The following is a 22,904-nucleotide window of genomic DNA, read 5'->3' as shown; positions in this document are numbered from 1 at the left end:
CAGAGGTTTCCACACACAGCTTATCCAAAATGTTACTTTCCCAGGCAATTCCTACGGAGTCAGCTGAGATAGGAATACCACAGGATCCCAGTCTGTACCGAGGCAATGATTATCGGGCCAAGGGAATATCTGGGTCTTTCTAACAATTGAGACTCTTTGTTTCCAGCCTAATGGAGACTGAGGGATAGCATGAGGATGGCAAGGAGATGGAGGGAAGATGCTCCCACAGGTTAGTGAGAGAAACACTGAAAGACACTAAAAAGAGAGTCACTTGGAATCCAACAGGCCAGTGTTTCCCAAACTTGCTCCTCCTGTGACCCTCACTTTGAGACTTAAAAGCAGTCATGTCCCCTTACTGAGAGGTGTGTGTGCGTCGGTATGCGTGTATGTGTGTATATGTGTGTGTGTGCGTGGGTATGTACGCATGGGTATGTACGCGTGTCAGTGTGTGTATGTATGTGCATGTGTATGGGTGTGTGTGTATCTGTGTGTGTGTGCGTGTGTATGTATGCGTGTCAGTGTGTGTATGTACGTGCATGTGTCTGTGTGTATGTGTATGTGTTTCTGTATGTGCATTTGTGTGGGTGTGTGTGTATGTGTATGTGTCTGTGTGTAAGTATGCATGTCTGTGTGTATGTGTTTCTGAATGCGCATGTGCGTGGGGATGCGTTTATGTGTATGTGTGTGCACATGTCTATGTGTATGTGTGTGCACATATCTGTGTGTGTGTATATATGTGTGTGTGTGTATGGGTGTGTGTGTCTGTAAATGTGTGTGTTTGTATGTGCGTGTGTGTGCGTGAGTGTGTTTGTATGTGTGTGGGTGTGTATGTATGTATCTGTATGAGTGTGTCGGTATGTGTGTGTATGCACATATGTGTGCGTGTGTGTGTGTGAGTGTGTGTGCGTGTGTGTCTGTGCGCATGCGCGTGTTTGTGTGTGAATGTGTGCATGTGTATACGTGTGCGTGTGTAAGTGTGTGTGGGTGTGCATCTTTGTGTGGTTTGTGAGTGCGTGCGTTTGTGTGTCTGTGTGTGATGAGTGTGTATGCATCGGTGCGGGGGGGGTGTGTCTGCCTGTCTGTGTGTGTGTATATGTGAGTGAGAGACAGAGAGAGAAAGAATGCTCGTTATTAGAGTATGTGCGGAGCTGTTGTAACGTGGTCCAAATGTTACAATGGCAGCCATTACTCCCTTGGAGCTCACACTCCCCAAACTTTGAGATCACCTGATGAAGGGCTTTTGCCCGAAACATCAATTTTCCTGCTCCTCGGATGCTGCTTTTCCAGCACCACTCTGATTTCCAGCATCTGCAGTCATCACTTTTGCCCACTTAAGACCTAACCCCTACGTTGGGGATCCCTGCTATAGGTTTTCTGGAGAAACCACTTTACCTAGACAGTGTGGAACTGATAGCGAGGGTCTGAGGTGAAAAGCTTGATGCATTTAAAGGGCAGTTGAATAAACAGATGAGGGAGAATATAAGAAGGGTCTGTTCCTGGGTTGAGATGAAGGGGGCAGTGGGAGTAGGTTTGTGCGGAGTACAGACACTGACACAAATCTGTTGTCCTGGATGACTGGTTTCTATGCTGCAAATAATTTGTAATTTTATAATAAACACCCCAAGGCGTATCACTGGAGATAGAATCTGATATAATTCGACTCTGTTCCATATAATAAGATTATAGGGTTGATGCGCAGCAGCTTGGTCAAAGATGCAGCTTTTAGGGACTGTCTTAAAGCAGATGGAAATAGGGAGAGAAATAGGTTTAAGTCCTTGCAAGAAATGAACATTGTGTGGGGTAGTTTGAGTTTAATTAAAACTATTAAGGGATACAGGCCAAAGGCAGGTATATGGAGTTAAGCCACAGATCAGCCATGATCTCATTTAATGGTGGGACAAGCTTGAAGGGCTGAATGGCCAACTTCTGTTCCTATGTCCCTATGTTCCTATGAGCACTGGTTTGTTGGGTAAGGTCAAAGTTTGACACCAGCTGTCGACCTGCCCTGGAGAAGCAGTAAGGATACCAGTAAGGACAGATGTAGTAGCTGACTTATTGAGATTGGAGGTAGCTACACTCTGGTAGAAAGCCTCCGTTTGATCCAATGCAGGAACAAATCTCCTGCCCTGGAAAACAAAGTGCAAAACAAAGCCCTTGATTTATATGAAAGGGAAATCTTGCATTCTTATAGCACCTTTGTTGACTTCAGGACATCTCAGATGTTTTCCTTTTGCAGCTGTGGGGTGCTGCTGGAAATCTTGGAGTCACAGCAGGATCCCACACACAGCAATGGGAAAAATATCCAGAGTACCTGCTGCTTGTTGACGTCAGTCAAGGGATAGTTTTTGGTCAAGACACTGGGGAAAACCTCCCTCTGCTTTTCTCTGAAATAGCACCTGCAGACCTTTTTCAGAGGGAAAATGGGACAGTGTTTTCGCAACTGATCCAGAAGACAGCTTTATCAACAATGCAGGGCTCCCTCACTACTGTACCATGACAGCCTGTATTGCTTAGATGAAAGTGAGGACTGCAGATGCTGGAGATTAGAGTCAAGAGTGTTGTGCTGGAAAAACATAGCAGGTCAGGAGTATTCCTGATGAAGGGCTTTTGCCCAAAATGTCAATTTTCTTGCTCCTCCGATGCTGCCGAGCCTGTATTGCTTGTTAAAGCACTGGGGTGGAATGTGCAAAGCATCTGTTCACAAATAGCAGGCAGCAGCTACCCCCTGCCTAACATCTGCAAAACCAGAGCTCTATCTTATCGTTCTTCATGGGATCTTGGTGCGCCCAAATAAACAGGCATGTGATTATATTTCTAAAGGATAACATTGTTTCGTGAGGTCATGAAAGCTGCTACATCAATGCAAATGGCGGATTGTCAATTACTTGGAAACCCTGGTAGCATTGATCCTTATCAGGCAGCAGAATCGAGGTTTGTCAGGAGCCTGGAATGGGAATGTGGAATTCAGAAGATGGATCTTATTGAATGGTGATCAACTTGCTTGTTGCCCCTTTGACCTCCAGTTGACTCAACTTGGCTTTGGGACTATGTTTGGGCTGAGGACAAATTATATCAGTGAGGTTCATGTTGTCAGTTTGAGAGGGGCCATTGGGACTGATAGAAATCAATATGACAGTGTTGAGATATAGAGAAAGAGAGGGAGAAAGAAAGAGAAAAAAGTGAGGAAGAAAGAAAGTGAGGAAAGAAGGAAGGGAGGGAGGGAGGGATGGAGGGAGAACCCACGTGATGTAGTGGTAGTGCCACAATCTGTAGATCACAAAATGTCACGTTCAAGTCTCACCTGCTCCAGAATGGTATAATATCATCTCTGAACAGGTTGGTTAGAAAACATAAAAAATGCAGACCCAGGAATTGCTCTGCAGAGCTCTCTCTCTCTGGGGCTGGGACTATTCTATGTGCACCACATGTAGTGGCTCAAACCTAGTGTTCAGTAGTAAATGATGTTCCTTTCCAGCTGGGTTTCCTGAGTAACCGCAAGGTTATCAGGGAGAGCTCCCATAATCCTGTTGAAAATAGTGCCATGGGATCTTTCACTGTAATGGAAGGAGGTAGATGGTGCTGCAGTCTGAAGCTTCATCTGAAAGTCATCACCTCGGACAGTGTGGCCCTTCCTCAGCACTGCAATGGAGCATCCAACTTGACTGTCGTGCTAAAACCGTGAAGTGAGACTTCAGACCAGAGCCTTTCAACTCAGAGACAAGAATACCACTGCCTGAACCATAGCTGACATAAGTATCGTTAATGAACAAATGTTTTTGAAGTAATCAACAAAAGCAGTGCATCAGTCACTCGGTAGTATAGTATTTGTGTAATGCTGAGAAAGGGACATACTATTGAATGTTTTTTGTCTCGCATTCATCAGGACAGATGCAAGAATGCCAAATTTCAAAGGGAACAGCAATTTTTATGGAATGATTCTGATTGTTTGGCAAGTGGACTCTGATAGGTCAAGGCATTGCCGAGGAGAATGCACCAGAGGACAATCAAGTGGCAAGCGTTTGTTTAAATTCAAAAAAGGCAAGTGGAATCTGATTGGTTAAAGTGTCCCCTTGGCAATACCTCAGCCACTTGTTATCCAATCAGCATCCTCTCCTCATTCAAAACTGTTTTATCTTTTGAAATTTGGCAGTTTTGCATCTGTCCTGATGAGTGCAGGATAAGAGGATTTGGCAACATGTCAATGAAGGAACCCTATGTTTTTAATGCCATGACTTTTCTCTCAGATTCTCTCATGCACGGGATTCTGACTTTTAATCGCTGAAGTCTTCAGGCTAATCCCAGAAGGCTGGCAACAATCCCTTGATTAGAGCCTCTTCCCAACCTCGCGTTCCATTTTCACATGGAGTTCTGATCATTCTGGCTCAAACCACACTATTCAGAGACTCGCAATGACCTAACACTGGCTTTTACATGAAACGACCCATGGTGCAGAATCAGCTTTCATTTCCAACACTAACTTTCCCCCAATAATTAAAATAAAGATTATTTCTGTAAGATATAGAGCCCTGAAATGGAATGCTGTGAAGTGGTTTGGCCATTATGTACCAAAGATGAAATTTGCTGATTTAAAATCAACATTTTTAAAGCACTTAACCATTGACACAGCTTTCGAGTTAAGCAGTCCTATAACAAATAGATTGCAGATTTCATAGAGTCATAGATCAGTTCTCCATTGAACTCAATCATTTTCTCAGAGTTCAGAAGGAGACATTGTTGTAAAGAGAGACATGTTGCTAAAGTTTTTAGTCTTGCAGTCATCAGGACCATTACAAAAATGCCAAATTTGAATTGATCACAACAAGTTATATCTCCATATAGCACACACAAACCATCTAAGTTAAATTCTGATCCATCCTTTGTTTATAGACAAAGCACAGACCACACTCAACTGGCCTGTACTTGAAAATCACCCCATTCTCCCAAAACAATCTTCCATCAGATGTAATATGGCAACTGGACAGCAATTACTGAACTATCCTAAGTGTGCTAATAACCACACTGACACCCAATTGAAGGTAATCAGTCGAGCTTATAACGTGACTCACTTACATTTTCCAGATGTGACATATGTACATCTTCAGGGACTCAATCGCAAACAAAGGGAATGTGTCCAGGTTTTGTGCTGTTTCTGAATTATCCAGAAGCTTCACAAGCCTACGGATCTCACTGCATTCTCCACTCCAACCATTGGCCAATTAGAGTCACATTACTAACCAATCAGCATTTTTTTTTTCTCATGTGGTGTAAATTTGGCATTCTTGCATTTCTCCTGGTTACAGCAAGATGAAGAGCATCAGTAACATGTTTCACTTTTCCGGAATATTCGGTTTCTGGACCGCCAAAAGGAAATATATCATGATCTGTATGAACATTGGATGCACTTTTTTCATTGGCTGTGATTTTTGATGACCTCTTGAACTAGGCAGGGGGGAAAGGTTAAAATGATATGAGCTAGTTTCTCCCCATGATTCCACTCCCTCACAGACCTGTTTCCACAGCAACGTGTGTCTTTGAGCAGGCAAATTGAACAGCCAAAGGAATAAAGCAGGGTCCATTTTACCATCTCAGACGGTGGCCTGAGTGAGGATGAGGGGATAAGGTAACACGTTGGATAAAGTATCCAAGCTCCCTGGGAGATGTATCCCAGTAACGTTTCCACTAATTTTCATACCAGTTGTGTGGGCCTCAAAAGACTGATTATTTTATTTTATTCATTCATGGGATGTGGGCATCACTGGCTGGGCCCCACATTTATTACCTGTCTCTAGTTGCCCCTTGAGAAGGTGGGGGTGAGCTGCCTTCTTGAACCGCTACAGTCCTTGTGCTGTGGGTTGACCCACAATGCCGTCAGGGAGAGAATTCCAGAATTTTGACCCAACGATCGTGAAGGAATGGCAATATATTTTCAAGTCAAGATGGTGAGTGGCTTGGAGGGGAACTTGCAGGGGGTGGTGTTCCCATGTATCTGCTACCCTTGTCCTTCCAGTTGGAAGTGGTTGTGGGTTTGGAAGGTGCTGTCAAAGGAGCCTTAGTAATTTCTGCAGTGCATCTTGTAGATAATACACACTGCTACTGTGGAACGTCAGTAGTGGAGGGAGTGGATGCTTGAGGATTTGGTGTCAATCCAGACAGCCGCTTTGTCCTGGATAGTGTCAAGCTTCTTGAGTGTTGTCGTGGCTGCACCCAGCCAGGCAAGTGGGGAGAATTCCATCACACTCCTGACTTGTGCCTTGTGGATGTGGACAGGCTTGGAGAAGACAGGAACTAAGTTACCCATCACAGTATTCCTACCATCAGACCTGTACTTGCAGCCATTGTGTTTATGCAGTGAGTCCAGTTTCTGGTCAATGGTAACCCCCAGGATGTTGGTAGTGGAGGCGTCAGTGACGGTAACTCCATTGAATGTCAAGGGGCAGTGGTTAGATTGTCTCTTATTGGCGGAAGTCATTGCTTGGCATTTGTGTGGCATAAATGTTACTTGCTGCTTGTCAGCCCAAGCCTGGTAGAACTGGAAGTCAATGCCATGATCAACACGACAATGCAGAGCGCAGTGTAATGCTCATTTGAAAAGCTGGTGCAAGCATGATGGGCCAAATGGCCTCCTCCTGTGCTGTAACAGTTCTGAGATTCTACATGTGGTCAATATCTGACTAATGCCCAGGCCAGTGTTCCCTGTGTCCTCTGGCCTTACGTTCCTACCTGACTGTCAATCCAGCCAGCCAGTGTAAACCTACCTGAATAAACCTCAATGGATTAGTTTATTCCCCCTGGCCAATCACCCACATTACTCGTGTCAGCCATATAACCATTGTCAATTGTTGTAATAATTCATCTAGTTCAGTAAAGCTCCTTTAGGGAATGAAATCTGTCACCCTTACCCGGTCTAGCTTACACATGACTCGCAGTGATGTGTTTGACTCTTAAATGCCCTCAGGGCAATTAGGATGACCCATAAATGATGGTTTAGCCATCGCCATCCATATCTTGTGAGCTCGTACTAAAATAAAATTCTCAGCCATTGGATGAGTGAGTTTAGATGATGCTAGAACATTCAGTGGGTGTTTGTCACAGACATTGCTGTTCGCACTCCGAGTGAAGAAAGATTGGGAGCGGGTTGGGCAAAGGACTCACCAAATTCACTCGCACAGAAGTGTTCCAGAATGATGTCCGCTTTCATCTCATTGTCACACGGAGGACAAATCTTCGAGACTGCAGTGAGGGAACAGACAAAATCGAGAAGGTTAAGGATCTTCATTTCTGACTTGGGGATTATAGTCAAGCATTAAAACCACATCAATCTGGTTTATTCATTGTTTCACCAGTGCTCTCCATCCCCATCACCGACCTCCCAGATACATGGAAAACCACCACCTGCAAGTTCCCCTCTAAACCATACCCCACCCTACCTTGGAAATATGTTGGCATTCCTTCACTATTGCTGGGTCAAAATCCCCAAACTCCTATCCTAATAGCACCGCGGGTGTACTTACAGGATGATTTACTTATTGACCACAGCGGTTCAAGATGGTGGCTTACTACTACATTTTTGAGGTAAATTAAGGACAGGCAACAACTTAGAATCCCTACAGTGTGGAAACAGACCCTTCAGCCCAACCAATCCACACCGATCCTCTGAAGAGTATCCCACTCAGACCCATTATCTAGCTCTATATTTACTCCTGACCAATACACCTAATCCAAACATCCCTGAATACTACGGGATTAGCCAATTTGCCTAATCTGCACATCTTTGGATTGTGGGAGGAAACTAGAGGAAACTAGAGGAAACCTATGTAGACACAGGGAGAATGTGCAAACTGCACACAGACATTTGTCTGAGGGTGGGTCCCTGGTGCTGTGAGGCAGCTGTGCTAACCACTGAGCCACTGTCCCACCCTCAATCCTGGCCGTGCCGACATCCTGTGAACCAAACTATTTTCAAAAGACATGATGTAGATGCAGGGCTCCCTCAGCCTGCCCTTTTGGTGTCCAGACTTGGACCACGCACCCTGGATACCAGACTTGGGAAACAACAAGACTCTGGAACCAAGCAGGATGAGTTCAGCATTTCCTCAGACAGTCTAACTGCAGCTCTTGAACGGTTCAGGAATTACATTGAATTTGCAGCACAGAAACAGGCCATTCAGCCCAACTAGTCAATGCTGGTGTTTTATACTCCGTCAGAGCATAAACCCTGATGCAAAACATTGCATTTAATAGAAAGACTTGCATTTATATGACATGCTTTACAGTCACCGGTAGTCTTTTGAAGAGAAAGTGAGGTCTGCAGATGCTGGAGATCAGAGATGGAAATGTGTTGCTGGAAAAGCGCAGCAGGTCAGGCAGCATCCAAGGAACAGGAGAATCGACGTTTCGGGCATTAGCCCTTCTTCAGGAAACTTTTGAAGTCTTTCGGTAGTCTTTTAAAGTCAAGCCAGTACAGACATGATGGGTTGAATGGCCTGTAAAATTCTATGATGATGACCTATGTTTTGTGATGTTGTTTGAGGTACAAGTATTGACCAGCATACTGGGGCGAAATCTACTCTCTTAACCCAAAATTCTTTAAAATAATGACTCAGGATCGTTGACATAGACCGGGCAGAGAAGATAGAACCTTGGGTTAGCACCTCATCCCAAACATAGCACATCCCAACATTCCAACATTCACTCAGCTTGGCATCCAAACACATCTGAAGGTGCTTCATGGGATATTATCAAGACAATCTTTAACACTGAGCCAGATAAGGACTGCTGCCCAAAAACCTGATCAAAGAAGTGGGTTTTGGAGAGCAGTCTAACGACGGGAAGAAAGTCAAGAAGTTTAGGTGGAGAATTCCGGAATGGGAGACTGGATGATAGAGGGATTGCCTGAGTGACAGAAGCAGGTGATCAGTTTTGAAAGGCCAGAGTTGGAGATAGTTTGAGAGTTGTCAAACTGATGGAGGTAACAGAGATGATGAGGATAATTGAGATAGAGGGAAACGTTCAAGGGTGAGCATGAGGGTTTTAAATCGGAGTTGACAGGGATGCTGGAACCAAAGTAAGTCAGGAATGGGAGGGACTTGTCATATTAATGCTCACCATTGAATAGCAGGGAAATTCCCTTGGTTTTCCACTTTATTCCTCTAGTCTATCGACTAAGCCAATGCAGTCTGGGAGATGGGAGTAGCAACCTGCCCTTTCTCTGTCTCTCCTCCTATTTCCTTCCTCCCATTTCCCCAAATACCCATTAACCGGGAAACAAACAATTTTGGGGCCTGCAAAATAAAACTGAAGGAGAGAGAAAACAAGTAAAACAGTGGGTTTATAATCTCAGACTGAATTCAAGCTTACAAGAAAAGGACTGAATATCTTAGATCCTTTAAATTCTAGCAAAGCCTTAGATGATATCTGCAGGACTTAATTAAATTGAGCTTAATTCAAATATTAAAACATTGTTATCTTAAATCTCACTAAATTAAATTACTTCATGGCAATAATATTAGCTCTGACCTTTGATAACTGTCAGATGAAATGTTCTCTCGGTACACAGAAAGCATGTAGTGGCAGTTCCAAGTGAAGATAAATTGCATTTAGATGATGTTATAGAATCAGAGAGTCATAGAGATGTACAGCACGGAAACAGACCTTTTGGTCCAACCCGTCCATGCTGACCAGATATCCCACTCAATCTAGTCCCACCTGCCAGCACCCGGCCCATATCCCTCCAAACCCTTCCTATTCATATACCCATCCAAATGCCTCTTAAATGCTGCAATTGTACCAGCCTCCACCACATCCTCTGGCAGCTCTTCCCATTCACGTAACACCCTCTGGATGAAAAAGTTGCCCCTTAGGTCTCTTTTATATCTTTCCCCTCTCACCCTAAACCTATGCCCTCTAGTTTTAACTCCCCCACACCAGGGAAAAGACTTTGTCTATTTATCCTATCCATGCCCCTCATGATTTTATAAACCTCTATAAGGTCACCCCTCAGCTTCTGATGCTCCAGGGAAAACAGCCCCAGCCTGTTCAGCCTCTCCCTATAGCTCAAACCCTCCAACCCTGGCAACATCCTTGTAAATCTTTTCTGAACCTTTTCAAGTTTCACAATATCTTTCTGATAGGAAGGAGACCAGATTGCACACAGTGGCCTAACCAATGTCCTGTACAGCCACAACATGACCTCCCAACTCATGTACTCAATGCTCTGACCAATAAAGGAAAACATACCAAACACCTACTTCACTATCCTATCTATCTGCGACTCCACTTTCAAGGAGCTATGAACCTGCACTCCAAGGTCTCTTTGTTCTGCAACACTCCCTAGGACCTTACCATTAAGTGTATAAGTCCTGCTGAGATTTGCTTTCCCAAAATGCAGCACCTCGCATTTATCTGAATTAAACTCTATCTGCCACTTCTCAGCCCATTGGCCCATCTGATCAAGATCCCATTGTAATCTGAGGTAACCTTCTCCGCTGTCCACTACACCTCCAATTTTGGTGCCATCTGCAAAGTTACTAACTGTACCTCTTATGCTCGCATCCAAATCATTTATATAAATGATGAAAAGTAGTCAACCCAGCACTGATCCTTGTGGCACTCCACTGGTCACAAGCCTCCAGTCTGAAAAACCACCCTCCTCCATCATCCTCTGTCTTCTACCTTTGAGCCAGTTCTGTATCCAAATGGCTAGTTCTCCCTATATTCCATGTGATCTAACCTTGCTTACCAGTCTCCCATGGGGAACCTTGTCGAACATCTTACTGAAGTCCGTATAGATCACGTCCACCGCTCTGCCCTCATCAATCCACTTTGTTACTTCCTCAAAAGACTCAATCAAGTTTGTGAGACATGATTTCCCACGCACAAAGCCATGCTGACTGTCCCTAATCAGTCCTTGCCTTTCCAAATTTATGCACATCCTGTCCCTCAGGATTCTCTCTCACAACTTGCCCATCACCAACATCAGGCTCACTGGTCTATAGTTCCCTGGTTTGTCCTTACCACACTTCTTAAACATTGGCACCACGTTAGCCAACCTCCAGTCTTTCGGCACCTCACCTGTAACTATCGATAACATATATATCTCAGCAATGGGCCCAGAAATCACTTCTCTAGCTTCCCACAGAGTTCCGGAGTATGCCTGATCAGGTTCCGGGGGATTTATCCGCTTTTATGCATTTCAAGAAATCCAGCACCTTCTCGTCTGAATATGGACATTTTTCAAAATGTCACCATCTATTTTTCTACATTCCATATCTTCCATGTCCTTTTCCACACTGAGTGCATAATACTCATTTAGTATCTCCCCGATTCTCCTGTGGCTCCACCCAAAGGCTGCCTTACTGATTTTTGAGGGGCCCTATTATCTCCCTTAATGTATTTGCAAAAATCCTTTGGATTCTTCTTAACTGTATTTGCCAAAGCTACCTGATGTCCCCTTTTTGCCCTCCTGATTTCCCAGCAGGCCCTGCCTGTCCTCTCAGGTGGTATATGAGATCCAACAGCCATAATTTCAAAGAAGGACATTGATAAATCTCTCCCTGGTGACTTGGCCAGTAGTGCATTCCCTCAACCAAAAATAAGCAGAATTTGCTGGATTTGCTGGATAAAAACTGATTTTCCTTTTTATCCTCAGGATTCAGGATTTGCTGGCAAGAACCCACATTTATTGCCCTGCCCTGATTTACCCTCGAGAGGTTTATGGTGAGCCATCTCAGAGAATGCGGCTGATTGATTTGCAGATTTTTGTTTTAACTGATCGGTTGATTGATTTGACACAACAACCGAGATACAGTGAAAAGTTTTGTCTTGCATACAGCACAGGCAGATCACACCATACAAAATGCTTTCGGGTAATAGAGCACAGCGCGGGTTATAATGTTACGGCTGCAGAGAATGTGCACTTAGACTGAGATCAACATTACATTTAAAACTTGAGAAGTCTAATAACAGCGGGGAAGAAGCTGTCCTTGAATCTGTCGGTTCATGCGTTTAAGCTTTTTTGTACCTTCTGCCCGATGGGAGAGGTTGGTAGAGATTATAACCGGGGTGGGAGGGGTCTTTGATTACAGGCAGATTGTACCATACAAAGTTAATCGGGGTAGCAAAACAGAGTGCAGAATACAGTGTTGCAACCGCAGAGAAGGTGCAGAGAAAGAAAGAGAGAGAGAGAGGGAGAGCGAGAGAGAGGGACGAGAATTAACGTTTGAGAGCTCCATTCCAAAGTCTGATAACAGCGGGGAAGAAACTGTTCTTGAATCTGAGTGGCTGGAGGGCCATTTCAGAGGCTGGTTAAGACTCAGCCACTTTACTGTAGATTTGGGAGCCATATGTCAGCCAGGAATGGATAAGGATGGCAGATTTCCTACCCTGAACCAGTGAATTCGTGAACCAGATCAAATTTTACAACAATCTAGACAGTCTCCATTACTGAGACTTGTTTTTTTTTATTCTAGGTTTATTAAATTAGTTGTATTTAATTGCCCCCAGCTGCAATGGTGGGATTTGAACTTGCTTCTCTGGAGCATTTGTCTGGGATTTGGGATTACTCATGTAGCACAGTAGACAGGTACGGTAGCTCAGTGGTCAGCACTGCTGCCTCACAGCTTCAGGGACCCCGAGTTTGATTCCATCCTCGGTGTTTGCACATTGTCCCTGTGTCTGCATGGGCTTCCCCCCACAGTCCAAAGGTCTGCACGGTGGGTGAATTGGCCATGCTAAATTGTCTGCAGTGTGCAGGCTAGGTGGGTAAATGCAAGATTATGGGGATAGGCTGAGTCTGGGTGGGATGCTCCTTACAGAGTTGGTGCAGACTCATTGAGCTGAATGGCCTCTTTTTGTGCTGCTGGGATTCTATAGAAACAATGTTGAAGTATCCCTATTGGTTTCCTTACTTACTCCACTGCACCAGAGACCATACTCCAGATGACAATCACGGGGACATGGGAGCAGGAGTAGGCCATCCAGTCGCTTGAGTCTGCTCTCAAATTTTAGATCATGGCGGGTCATTCACCTCAACGCCATCTTCACACATTATCCCCAACAGCTTTGACGTCATTAATAACCAGACTTTTGGAGCAGAGAGTTCTCTAGATTCATGGGGCAACACGGTGGCTCAGTGGTTAGCACTGCTGCCTCACAGCACCAGGCACACAGGTTCAATTCCCACCTCAGGCAACTGTCTCTGTGGAGTTTGCACATTCTCCCTGTGTCTGCGTGGGTTTCCTCCGGGTACTCCGGTTTCCTCCCACAGTCCAAAGATGTGCAGGTTAGGTGAATTGGCCATGCTAAATTGCCCATAGTGTTAGGTGCATTAGTCAGAGGGAAATGGGTCTGGGTGGGTTGCTCTTCGGAGGGTCAGTGTGGACTTGTTGGGCCGAAGGACCTGTTTCCACACTGTAGGGAATCTAATCTAATCTAATCTAATCTAGTCTCAGTCTGAGACAGTGTGCTCTTGTTCTAGACCCCAACTCTCAGAGGAAACATTCTCTCTCCATCTGCACTGCCTATCCCTTGGAAGGTTTGTGAGGGCTGAATCTTACCAGAAATTGACTGTGACATTTTTGATGAATATCATAGAGGGTTCTGTCCTCCAGACTTTTTGTGCTACTTTCCTCAGTTCCCCATATTATCGGTTGCATCCTGCCCCTGATGGTGACCACTCGTGATCTCCCACTGGCCACAGGCAGACATCTGGGCCGCTGCGGGAAGCCCTGGGATTCCTGGTGCTGGAGTTATTTTTAAAGCCCAGCGGGGTACCTGCCTGTTACCCCAGATGTGTTAGATAGAGGGTAATTGGCAGCTCAAGTTGTGAACATACACTTAGAGGTCCTACCAGACGGGGGGCACTGGCCATGGGGAGGGTGACCTGAGATGTTGATGACTTGTGGAACATCAGAGTGACTGTACGTGGGCACAGCCACACAGCTGAGAGGGAATGTTGCTGGTGACTGATGGAGATCAGGAGCAGCAAGGGATGAGTCTGAATTGCCAGGTTACCGTTTGGAATGTCATGCCGGGGATTGTCACCATCTAGTTACTATCCTGAGGGCAGGAGAATGGGAAACTGTACAACGAGGTGAGGTGATAAATAATGAGGATATTGATGCATGTGTTCAAATAGGCCTTTTACTAATGAAAATCTCATCACTGTTCTTCACTTGCTCAGAAAGTGGGACTTTTGTTCTCTCGACAGCAAGGAGGTTCTCACTGGCCATGTCACACGAACTTCCTAGCTTTCTCATCGATGTTCATGTTGTTCAGCGACCGGGAACGTTTTTAGGAACTCACCTCTCATTCTTCTATTCTCCAAAGTGTATAGGATAGCCCAGCCATCTCAGGAATCAGGCAGGCCTAAGTGAGAACTGAAGATGCTGGAGATTAGAGTCTAGATTAGAGTGGAGCTGGAAAATCACAGCAGGTCAGGCAACATCCGAGGAGCAGGAAGTACATGGTTGAAGAGCTTCAGGGCAGAGGAGTTGACCTGGGGGTTGCAGTGAGAGAGAGACTCACTGAGATTCTTATAGCGAGAGAGAGGGAGAACTTCTTTAAGGTAGACTTCCTGCTTCAAGGATGCTCCTTGGATACTGCCTGACCTGCTATGCTTTTCCAGCACCACTCTAATCATCTCAAGAATCAGTTTGGTTAACGTCCACTACATTTCCTGTACAACCAGCATATCCTTCCTTAAGCAATGAACCTCCAGGAGCTGTCTAACCAGTGTTCTATACAACTGAAGCAAGACCTCCTTGCTCCTGTACTCAAACGCTCTTGTGATAAAAGTTAATGTATTGTTTGCATTCTGAAATGCTCACTGTGAAAAAAGTTTTACCAGACATCCAAACGTTAACTCTGCTTCTCTCTCCACAGATGCAGCCAGATTTGCTGAGTTTCCCCATCAATTCATTGCTTGACAATGAGGGGAAATAATTTGCATATTGTTAAAGATATGGGGGATACTGTGGGAAAACTGTGTCAAGATGGATGGTTTGCCACAATCTAGAATAGTGGGGTAGGCTTTTTAAAAAATTATTCCCAGAATGAGGGCACCGCTACTGGGACAGTATTTATTGCCCATTTCAGAGTAAATCACATGGGTCTGGAGTCACATGTAGGCCAGACCAGATGAGGATGGTCATCTCTTTCCCTGAAGGACATTGGTGAACCAGATGGGTTCTTCTGATAATTAACAATGGATTCATGGTCATCATCAGACTCTTAATTCCAGATTTTCTATTGGATTCAAACTCTACCATCTGCCACGGCGGGATTTGAACCTGGGTCGCCAGCACATTACCTGGGTCTCTGGATTAACAATCCAGCAATAATACCACTCAAGGGGCTGAATGGCCTGATGCCAGCTTCCTAAAGCTGACCCTCCCCCACAGTCAAATGCTCATACAAGTAACTGTTGATTTGAACTAACCCTCGGGCGCTGGTGTATCAGTTCCTTGACACGTTAACTGCTCTGAAACATTATTAATAGAGTCTCCCATATATCACCTGAGTAAATATCTGTGTGTGTTTGTTTCCACTGAATTGAATATCCATTCAGAATAAGGGAGTACCGTTCATTATTTTTGGCTGGTTATTATAAACATAATGCTCACTGGAGGACAATGATGAATCTGTGCCAAGTGTATTTTAATTCACAATTCTCTCCCATTGTCTATTCAGGTGTATATATCGCCCCACACACAGAAAACGCGTTGCCTTTTCAGCAGCTGCTGTGTTTCTTTGAGGTCAGAGTTCCCCTTGGGGTTTGCGCCAATCTGAGTTTCAGGCTCTTCATGTATGATAGCTCTTCCTCATCGCTATCAGGAAGAGGACGTTTTTCCACCAGAGCCAATGTGGCCATTTTTTTAGGAGGGGGTTAACAAACTAAATTCATGCATTTAATGAAATGTCAGGCTAGATATTTTAAAGCAGGGATAATTATGTTAGATTCTTGTCTCTTGCACAGTTACTTGGTCCACTATGCCTGGAACCTATAGGTTCTGAAATTCTCTTCCCCCTATATTAAGGTGTTCCTTAAAACCTCCCTCTTTGGTCACCAGTGTCGGAAATGGTGACCAAAGAGGGAAAGACACAGGGCTAGTAATTCGTTTGAAATAGTAGGCCATTTGGTCCATCGATCCTACTCTGTCATTCAATAGGATCATGGCTAATCCAATTTTCCTCACACATCCTTTCTTCATCACTCTTGGTTCCCTTGGCTCTGAGGACATGGATTTGAAACATACCATAGCAGGTGGGGAAATTTGAATTTAATAAAATCCTGCAGCTAAAGCATATATGTGGCATTGACAATTGTTGTTAAAAATCTATCTGCTATAATGTCCATCGGGGAAGGAAGTCTGCTGTAATACCTGGTATAGCCTAGGCGTGACCCACAGCAATGTGGTTGATCCTTAACTGCCTCTGGGCAATTAGGCATGAGTAACAAATGCTGGTCTCTCCAGCAACACCTACATCCTAGGAAAAAAGTTTAAAAATTCCTGTCATGACTCCATGTCAAATTTTGTTTGACAATGTCAAGCAGTTTGGAAGGATTAATTTTGCTCCATTAAAGGCATGGTTTATATGCAATTTCCCATGGCCAATCCACCTAACCTGCACAGCCCTGGACACTATAGGCAATTTCCCACAGCCAATCCACCTAACCTGCACAGCCCTGGACACTATAGGCAATTTCCCACAGCCAATCCACCTAACCTGCACAGCCCTGGGCAATATAGGCAATTTCCCATGGCCAATCCACCTAACCTGCACATCCCTGGACACTATAGGCAATTTTCCATGGCCAATCCACCTAACTTGCACATCCCTGGACACTATAGGCAATTTCCCATGACCAATCCACCTAATCTGCATATCCATGGACTATAGGCAATTTTCCATGGCCAATCCACCTAACCTGCACAGCCCTGGACACTATAGGCAATTTCCCATGGCCAATCCACCTAACCTGCACATCATTTGACATGAGAGATAAACAGCAGCCCCTGGAGGAAAGCCACAAGCACACACACCCGCACACAGAATGGGCAAACACCACACAGTCACCTGAGGGTAGAATGGACCAACTAGCTTCCTGCTGCATCGCAAGAGCTCTGGGATTCTGTACAGTGTGTTCTCGCCATCCGAATGAGCATGTCACTTATTGCCTTCACCCTGTCAACCTGCACATTCTTCCTTCTCAGTTAACAGCCCAGTTCCTTTCTCACTGCTTCAATGGGACATGTCTCCAACACACTCTTGGACAATGCATTCCAGAATTCCAAATTCCACTCAACCTGTGCAGGTGAACGATTTGTGTTTGAAGTTTCTAACTGTGTAACACAATTACTGATCCCATTTCCCTGCTGAGACATCCACTGGTGAGAGCATGATAAGTAATATCTCCTTATTTCTGTTATACATCAACCACACTCTGTCTACAGGCTTGTCCCTGTGTCTGACAAAACTCAAGTTGTAGCAGTAAGAAACCAAACTGGGCAGTCACCTTCATGACTGGTTTGAGCAAGTTATCAGGAAGGGTCTGACAGAATGAGATTGAGTTAACTGAAAATGATTTGGACATATTTTCAAACTCTTTCTGTTTTGAACTTCATGCTGATAAGTTTGTTGGTATGTTTCACTGACTAAATTATTGACTTGTTTATCTGAAGATCACATTCTGTTTTCATTAATCAAGTGGCCATGAAACAGTCCTTTCTAAGTAAATAAATTCATTCCATGCTGGTAAGGAATGTATGGGTGTCTAACTGAATTGATTGACACCAGTGAACATGTCATTGACGGTGTCTTAGTGACAGTAACTGAGGGGACAAAGCAGCCAGGGTCTCCTTTGTGAGTACCACCCAAGGTACCCTGCTGAAAACTGTGTCCATGTGCCTATCTCTGCATCCCCATTGTGATTGTGTTTTGCAGGGTCTGTCTGTGTCTTTCTGTGTATTTGTGTGTCTGTGTGTGTGTGTGTTTGAGTGTATCAGTGTCTATATATCTATAAATATCAGCATATGTCTTTATGTTTCCACGTGTATGTTTGTCCATATCTCTGTGTGTGGTTCAATGTGTGTGTGTTTATGTAAATCTGTATCACTGTGCGTCTGTATGTGTATCAATGTGTCTGTGGTTGTATATTTGTGCGTGTGCATCAATTTGTGTACATCTGTGTGTATATATGTATGTATGTCTGCGTGCGTATATGCATGTGTATGTCTGAGCGTGTCTCTCTGTGTGTAACTGTCTGTATGTGTGTCTGTGTATGTGTGTCTGTTTGTGCCCCTCTGTGCATCTTTCTGTGTATGTATCTGTGTGTGTATCCATGGGTGTGTGTCTGCGTGTGTATCTGTGTGAGTGTGTCTGTGTGTGTATGCATGTGTGTGTATGTATGTCTGTGTGTGTCTGTGTGTGTATGTATGTCTGTGTGTGTGTGTCTGTGTGTATCTGTGTGTGTATGTGCATGTGTGTGTCTCTATGTGTATCTGTCTGTATGTGTGTCTATGTTTATGTCTCTCTGTATCTGTGTGCATGTCTGTTTCTGTGTGTCTGTGAGTGTATCTGTGTTTGTATGTGTATGTGTGCCTGTGTGTGTATCTGTCTGTATATGTGTATGTCTGTATGTGTATGCATCAGTGTGTATGTCTGTATAAATGTGTGTGTGTGTGTGTATGTGTCTGTGTGTCTGTGTACGTGAGTGTCTGTGTGTGTATCTGTGTGTGTCTATGTATGTGTATGTCTGTATGTGTGTGTCTGTGTGTATATCTGTCTGTGTACATTTATGTCTGTATATGTGTATACCTGCCTGTGTATGTGTCTGTCTGTATATCTGTCTGTGTATGTCTGTGTGTGTGTGTGTGTGTGTGTGGAGTGGGAGGAGGGGGGGGGGGGGGAGGTTGTCATAAAGCCCTGGAAAGTTCTGTTTCTCAAGTATTTATCCAATACCTTTTTTGGAAGATGCTGCTGAATCTTTCAAACAAGCACTTCCAGACTCAGATACCATCAGTCTGCGAAGGGGGCGGGGAGGGAGGGTGTGGAATCTTTTTGTTTGACTAGCTCTTTTCATCCTCTAAATGGTTGAAAGCAATGTTCCAGTGAGATACCTTTATCCGAGAACCGCCAGGGAAGAAAGCAGCAGGATCTTGGTAGCTCAGTGAGGAACTGTCAACTCAACAGCTCCTCTCTTCATTCCTTTCCTGATGAAGGGCTTTTGCCAGAAACGCCAATTTTCCTGCTCCTCGGATGCTGCCTGACCTGCTGAACTTTTCCAGCACCACTCTGATCTAAACTCATTCCTTTCCCTGCCCACCTATGCCCTCTACAGGGCAGGAACCTGAACTGCTACCACTGCCCTGGGTTCATCAAAAAAATGGTAAAGAAAACAACCAGGGTCATGCGTGGAGCCGGAGTTCATAAAACCTCATATTTATATAGTTAAAAATCACACAACACCAGGTCATAGTCCAACAGGTTTATTTGAAAGTACAAGCGTTTAGAGTATTACTCTTTTGTCAGGTAGCTAGTGGGGCAGTGCTCCAAAAGCTTGTCCTACCAGTGTTAGTCTATAACCTGGTGTTGTGCGATTTTTAACTTTGTCCACCCCAATCCAACACCAGCACCTCCACATCATATTTACATAAAATTTTTAATGTAATGCAACTTCCTGAGGAACATTACAAAACAAAATATGACTCTGAGCCACATGAGGAGTTCTTCTATGAGGTGACCCAAAACTTTGGTCAAGTGGGAGAAAATATAGGTCCAAAGAAGTCTGGGTGCTGGAAATCAGAAATTGCTGGAGAAACTCAGCAGGTCAGGCAGCATCTGAGGAGAGAAAGCAGGGTTGATGGGTCCAGTGATTGATTGCAGTAAGGAAATTATTGGTGTATATGGTTGGTCGAAGAGGTGAGTTTTAAGTAGTCTCTTGAAGGAGGACAGAGAGGAGCAGACATGTGGGAAGGGTTGTCCCGAGCTTGGGGTGCAGGCAGCTGAGGACATGGCTGCCAGTAGGTCATTGAGACAAAAGCAGAAAATGCTAGAGATACTCATCAGGTCAGGTAGAATTTGAGGAGAGAGAACAGAGTTCAGTGGCTTGGCTTTGTCCCGAAGTTTTAAAGAAAGGTCACTTGACTCGAAATGTTAACCCAGTTCCCGCTCCTCAGATTCTGCCAGACCTGCTGAGTTTCTCCAGCAGTTTCTGTTTCAGATCTCCAGCGTCCACAGTTTTGTTTTCGTTTTCACAATAGATCACTCAGAATGGACAGGAGGCCAGAATTTGAGCAATTGAGTGGGTGCAGAGGAGATTTGCCAGAGTCTGGCCTGGGCTGGAGTGATATACCTTTGAAGAGAGACTTTGATAGGCTGAGGGTGTTTCTTTGGAGCAGAGTGGGGAAGCTGATTGAAGTATACAATGTTGGAGGGGAATAAATTGGGCGGAGAGGAAGGAACATTTCCCTGCACTAGAGGGATCACTAACCAGGGTTAAGGTAAGGGGCATGAGATTTTGAGGGAATTTAGGGAAGAATTTTTTCACCCAGAGGGTAGTGGATATCTGGAACTCAGGATGGTAGCGGTGGGAACCATCACGTGTTCAAAAAGTATTTATTTGCCTTCTTGAAATGCCTGATCAAATGAGGTGACAGGCCAAGTGCTGCTCTGCCCAGGACCGTAAGCTGAGGAGGTGCCAGTGTTGGACTGGGTTGGACAAGGTCAGAAGTCACATGCCATCAGGTTATAATCTAACAGGTTTATTCAAAATCACAAGCTTTCGGAGCCTCACTCCTTTGAAGGAGGAGGAGGACTTGATGAAGGAGCAGCGCTCCAAAAGCTTATGATTTCAAATAAACCAGTTGGACTATAACCTAGTGTCATGTGACCTCTGCCCAGGAGGAAGAGAGAAACTACAGAGTTGCGATTGCAGTCCAGACCATCACGCTGGCAACCTTCCAACCATCTACACTTGTCTCTGCCTCAGAAAGGCAACAAACATCATCAAAGAACACCCCCCGCACCCCAGTTAGAATCTCTTCCAATTTCTTTCGTCAGACAGAAGGTACAGAAGCATAAACCAGTTCTGAAGAAGGGTCATGCCCGAAACATCAATTCGCTTGCTCCTCAGATGCTGCCTGACCTGCTGTGCTTTTTCTAGCTCCATGCTTTACCGACTCGAAACACAGATGCCAACAGGTTCAAGGACAGCTTCTTCCTCGCTGTTATTAGACTTCTGAATGGACCCCTCAAGTTTCAGATCCAAGGTTGATCTTGCTTTTTGTGCAGCTTCTCTGCAGCCACTCCTCGCTCTGTTCAATCACCTGATGACCTTTGTACGGTACGATCTGCTTGTACTGCACCCAAAACAAACCTTTTCACTGTCCCTAGGTACAGGTGACAATAATAAATCAAATCAAACGCTGGGGAATGGGACTAGTTTAGGAAGGTGTTTGATGACCAGCATGGATATGATGGGCTGAGTGGCCACATGCCATGCCATAAAACCCAAAGGCTCGATGAGAGAGTTGTGTGTGTGGAGTAGATTTCTGAGATAGCGAGGGACGAAGCCATGGAAGGTTTTAGAACAAAGATGGGAATTTTAGAATGAAGGCATTCCTCGACTCAGAGCCAAAGTAAGCAGGCACAGGGGTAAGAGTGAAATGGAACCTGGTGTGAGTTAAGACACACATCCCTGAGAAAGAGTGTACTTCCCTCAGACAGACTGCAGCAAAGGTTTACCAGACTAATTTCTTGCTGAAAGGTATTGAAGAGATTGAATAGACAGACTACTGATGCTTCAGAATTCAGAACCAATAAAGATAATTCCCTCTAGGAAATAAACAGACTGGTCATACTGGAGCTCCACATTGAGGAATACGGGACATGTTGGACCTGCATGTGCCTTTTGTAAGTTTTGCTGGTTTTTCTTTCTCATTTGCATGAAAACATGTCAAATTCTTGAGCAGATTGACAGGTAGATGCTGGGAGAATGTATACCTTTGGCTGGGGAATTCAATAGACAGGGACACAGTCTCAGAATAAGGGGCAAAACCATTTAGGGCTGAGAGGAATCTTTCATCGCTCAGTGGCTGGTGAATCGTTAGCGGAGAGCTGTGGAGTCTCAGTCAGTGTTTGTATTCTAGTTAGAGATTGATACTTTCTTGGATATGGAGGGATTTGAGGGATATGGGGAGAGCGTGGGAAGATGGAGCTGAGGTAAATCAGCCTCATTGTCTGGCCTACTCCTGCTCTCACATCTTATGTTTGAGTGTGTTATTGCTGTTATACCCTGAGAGGCCACATATGAATCATGGGGCCCATGAGAGAACGCTGAATTGCTGCTCAAAACTATCAACTTTTCCCCTCGTGCCTGCCCAAGAGAATGAATCTATCACTTCCAGAAAACACTTCATCAATCATTTCTCTGGGGCGTGCTCAGAGCAAAACATCCAGCTTGCTAGGAAGCCCTCACAATGACTGACTGTAACTACACCTAGACTGCTTGTAAAGTTCGCTTCCAGCTTGATGCATCCTCCAACCACCCTCCATGAGTCAATGTGGAGTCTCCACAGACCATCCTTACCCCAACTGGACTCCTCAATACTATCTCTCGCTTGACCTTCTCACCTTAAAATGGATTGCTTCTTGAAGCTAGGTCTCCTTCAAGCCAGCACATCTCAACTTGTCTCATCTTCCCCCTTCACTCCTTTCAACCACCTAGTGTCCTGCGCCTTGAAACTTGACCTTTCACCCAGGCTTCTCAATAAGGGAGCAGGCCACCATCAATTCAGTAGCATTTACCTAGTTACATGATAACCATTGGATCAAACTGATGTTGACTAAACGCGTTGAGAAGGAATGCCAGCCTATACTGATATTAAGGTGGTGGCGAAGAGAGT

General features: G+C 44.7%; 1 protein-coding gene across 1 annotated transcript in view; it reads right to left on the bottom strand.

Moving 5' to 3' along the window:
• Positions 1–22,904, bottom strand: part of sfrp5 (secreted frizzled-related protein 5) — a 79,350-nt gene that overhangs the window by 41,663 nt on the left and 14,783 nt on the right. The window contains exon 2 of the mRNA XM_043712995.2: positions 7,153–7,230. Coding sequence (XP_043568930.2) covers positions 7,153–7,230 — 78 coding nt within the window. The remainder of the gene's footprint in view (positions 1–7,152; positions 7,231–22,904) is intronic.

The sequence above is a fragment of the Chiloscyllium plagiosum genome, unplaced genomic scaffold (genome assembly GCF_037043375.1).
Source record: "Chiloscyllium plagiosum isolate Xiang-an unplaced genomic scaffold, Cpla_swu_hap1 HiC_scaffold_22, whole genome shotgun sequence".
In the NCBI taxonomy this organism is placed as follows: domain Eukaryota; kingdom Metazoa; phylum Chordata; class Chondrichthyes; order Orectolobiformes; family Hemiscylliidae; genus Chiloscyllium; species Chiloscyllium plagiosum.
Note: the sequence above shows the minus strand (reverse complement) of the source record. Positions and strands in the feature narration are given on the sequence as shown.